At 36.7% G+C, this 2,926-nt stretch overlaps 1 protein-coding gene across 1 annotated transcript; it reads left to right on the forward strand.

The window, feature by feature from the left end:
* Positions 1 to 537: 537 nt before the first annotated feature.
* LOC109158052 (protein FAR1-RELATED SEQUENCE 5-like) lies at positions 538 to 1,833 on the forward strand. Its single transcript, XM_019305870.1, has 2 exons — positions 538 to 782; positions 882 to 1,833. The coding sequence occupies exons 1-2, from the start codon at positions 538 to 540 to the stop codon at positions 1,831 to 1,833; spliced, it is 1,197 nt and encodes a 398-aa protein (XP_019161415.1).
* The last annotated feature ends 1,093 nt before the right edge of the window (positions 1,834 to 2,926 follow it).

Raw genomic sequence — 2,926 nt, forward strand, 5'->3', positions numbered from 1 at the left:
ATGAGCAGACTGTTTTAGGCAGATCCAATGTCAAAAAAGAATTTTGCTGCATTTGGAGATGTTGTCTCTTTTGATGCCACATACTCAACAAACAGTTATATATTATTCTATTCACATTCTTGCGTACGTTTCATTACTTAATACACATTTAGCATTGCCTGATCTGTTGAGCCATGTTAAGATTTAGACACGTTCACTGTTTTATTGAAAAAGAGTTGAAATATAAATAAGCGCACATTGTCGTTTTATACCACGCATTTTAAACACTACTGTCTCGCATATTAATGCGGAATATCCAGAATTAGACCTCAATTACATATGTGTGCTATTTTAAAACTTAATGTGCGTTACTCTAATTCTCTAAGTGCGGCAGTTTGACACCTGTATACTGTGATGACACTTTTTGTCTTGTAGGTATGATCTGGTTTTTACACCCTTCACTGGAGTTGATAACCATAAAAAATGTATAACATTCGGTGCTGGACTACTGTTGAAAGAAGACATTGAGTCTGGCTCTTTGAAAAATTTAAAAAGGCAATGGGTATGGAACCAAGAATAATTGTCACCGATCAAGATCCAGCTATGAAAGTGGCGATTCCAACAGTTTTCAAGCAAGCCAGGCATCGTTATTGCATGTGGCACATCATGTGTAAAGTTGGGGAAAAGGTGGGTCCTACGCTGAACAAGGATGAGGAATTCAGGAACAAACTGAACTCAATCGTTTGGACGTCATCTTTGGAACCTCCTGATTTTGAGAAGCAGTGGACAGAGCTCATGGAAAAGTACAACTTAGTCGAGCACAATTGGTTTACAACTATGTTTGAGGCTAGAACATTGGATCCCAGCGTATTTTAGAGATGGCTTTATGGGGGTCTACTCAGGACAACTTCTCGTTCCGAAAGTGAGAACTACACGAACAACCGTTTTACTGGTCCCCAATCAAGCCTAGTTGAATTCATGATGAACTTTGACAGTGCTCTTAAATCACAACGTAACACAAATGCAAAGCTCAACAGTGACAATGAAGGCTACAATCCAGATATGAAGACGCCTCTGGGGATTGAAAAGCACGCTTCAATCGTCTACACCATTACTGTTTTCTATCAAGTTCAGGAAGAAATATGTGCCTCCTGTTTCAAATGTATGGTGTTGAGTGTTAGAGAAGACGGTGGAATGTTGCACTATGATATGATGGATGGAAAGAACAAAAGATTTACTGTGGTGCACAATGTAAATGACCATGAGGCCAAATGCAGTTGCAAGATGTTTGAGATGGTTGGACTGTTGTGTAGACACATATTTGTGGTCTTTAGAGACCTTGAAAGGATCCCTCTGAAGTACGTGGTTAATCGGTGGACTAATGATGCATCTTTAAAAGCTACATTTGAAATAGATGGTGTCATTTATGATCAGAATGGACCAAAGGATGAAAAGAAGATGTTGTTGAACAAAGTGTGGTCTGATATACACTGTTGTATGGATCTGGCAGGTTCAAACATGGAGCAATTGACTGCATTTTCCCAAGTGATTAATGAACAGAAACAGCTGCTACTGTTAGGAAAGGAGAAATTGTCCCCTCAGCACAGCAGGAGGACTGTTATAGAATCATATTGGGGATCAACAGAAATTTCAGAGATCAACATACTTCCACCGAAACATGCAAAGAACAAGGGCAGCGACAAGCGTATCAAAAGCAGCAAGGAGTTGGCAATGGAAAAACAAGAGGGCAGGAAGTGCAATTTTTGTGGTGTTAGAGGAGATCACCATGACACCAGGACTTGCCCACTTAACCCCAAAAATAAGGACAAGCAAAAGGGTAAGAAAAAGGCATAGCAGACTATTTTTTCAACGCCTTTACAGTCGAGAACGAAAATGGATAGCAAATATGAAACACAAATACTTAGTTAACTCATTTCAGAACGCTTTTTACAGTTGAAATACTTGAATTTAATGTCCAGCTATTACTAGTTTTTGTTTTTATCACTAATTTGTGTTTAACAATCACTGCTACTAGCTTAATGTGCGTGTTATTACTACTTTACCTGCGTGCAGTTAATTCTTAATATGCGTTGATTACACTTTTAACGTGCGCTACATTAAACCTTAATATGCGTAATACAGAAACAGAATGTGCGTTGGTTTATGTATAGAAACTTTGGTCCGTGGTAAATGCCAACGTCTTTACATGCGTCGATTAACATTTAACTTGCGCGACATTAAAGCTTAATATGCGTACAAAGGCAATATTCAATGATAACATAATAGATCACATAATAGACATAAAATGATAACATATAAATTTTATTCATTAATAAATTGTATGACGAAAATAACAACAAATAATGACATAATACGCATAAAAATCTTGATATTTTCGTCGTTATTCATCCTTATTACGCAGCCTCCTCATTGATTAAATCCTCATTAGCCAAGTTTCCAACAGGAGCGTCAGGCACCTGTTCATCCATCAAATCGTAAAAGTTACTAAACTGTAAATACAACAATAAAATTATATAAAAAAAAAAAAGAAAAAACAATGTAAGTATGCAGTAGATCACCTCTTGATCGAAATTATAATCTTCTCGGTCATAAGCATATGTTGGGAACTCAGCATCTTCTTTCAATAATACTGCACAAGTTCTCTCACAGATCATCAGCATATACCAGAGAGTAGAGGTCTTGTTTCTGTAGGTATTATAGGCCACGTCAAATATACTGAGTGGATAAGCTTTTCCTTCCACAAATCTGTTGAGGCGCCTTTGCACAAACAATTGTGGAATGTGCATATGAATAAAAGTCCCCTGAAATTATTTAAAAAAAAAAACATATGCATCAACAGTAAATTTTATAAATATAAAATATTACTCCGTAAGATTTATATTACACTAAAAAAAATAATACCTCTACATCGTGAAGTACACACTCT

The sequence above is a fragment of the Ipomoea nil genome, unplaced genomic scaffold (assembly GCF_001879475.1).
Source record: "Ipomoea nil cultivar Tokyo-kokei standard unplaced genomic scaffold, Asagao_1.1 scaffold2805, whole genome shotgun sequence".
In the NCBI taxonomy this organism is placed as follows: domain Eukaryota; kingdom Viridiplantae; phylum Streptophyta; class Magnoliopsida; order Solanales; family Convolvulaceae; genus Ipomoea; species Ipomoea nil.

Coding starts and splice junctions, on each gene's coding strand:
- LOC109158052 (XM_019305870.1), top strand. CDS start 538: ATGGGTATGGAACCAAGAATAATTGTCACCGATCAAGATCCAGCTATG. Junction 783..881: donor TGGACAGAGCTCATGGAAAA/GTACAACTTAGT, acceptor GGGTCTACTCAG/GACAACTTCTCGTTCCGAAA.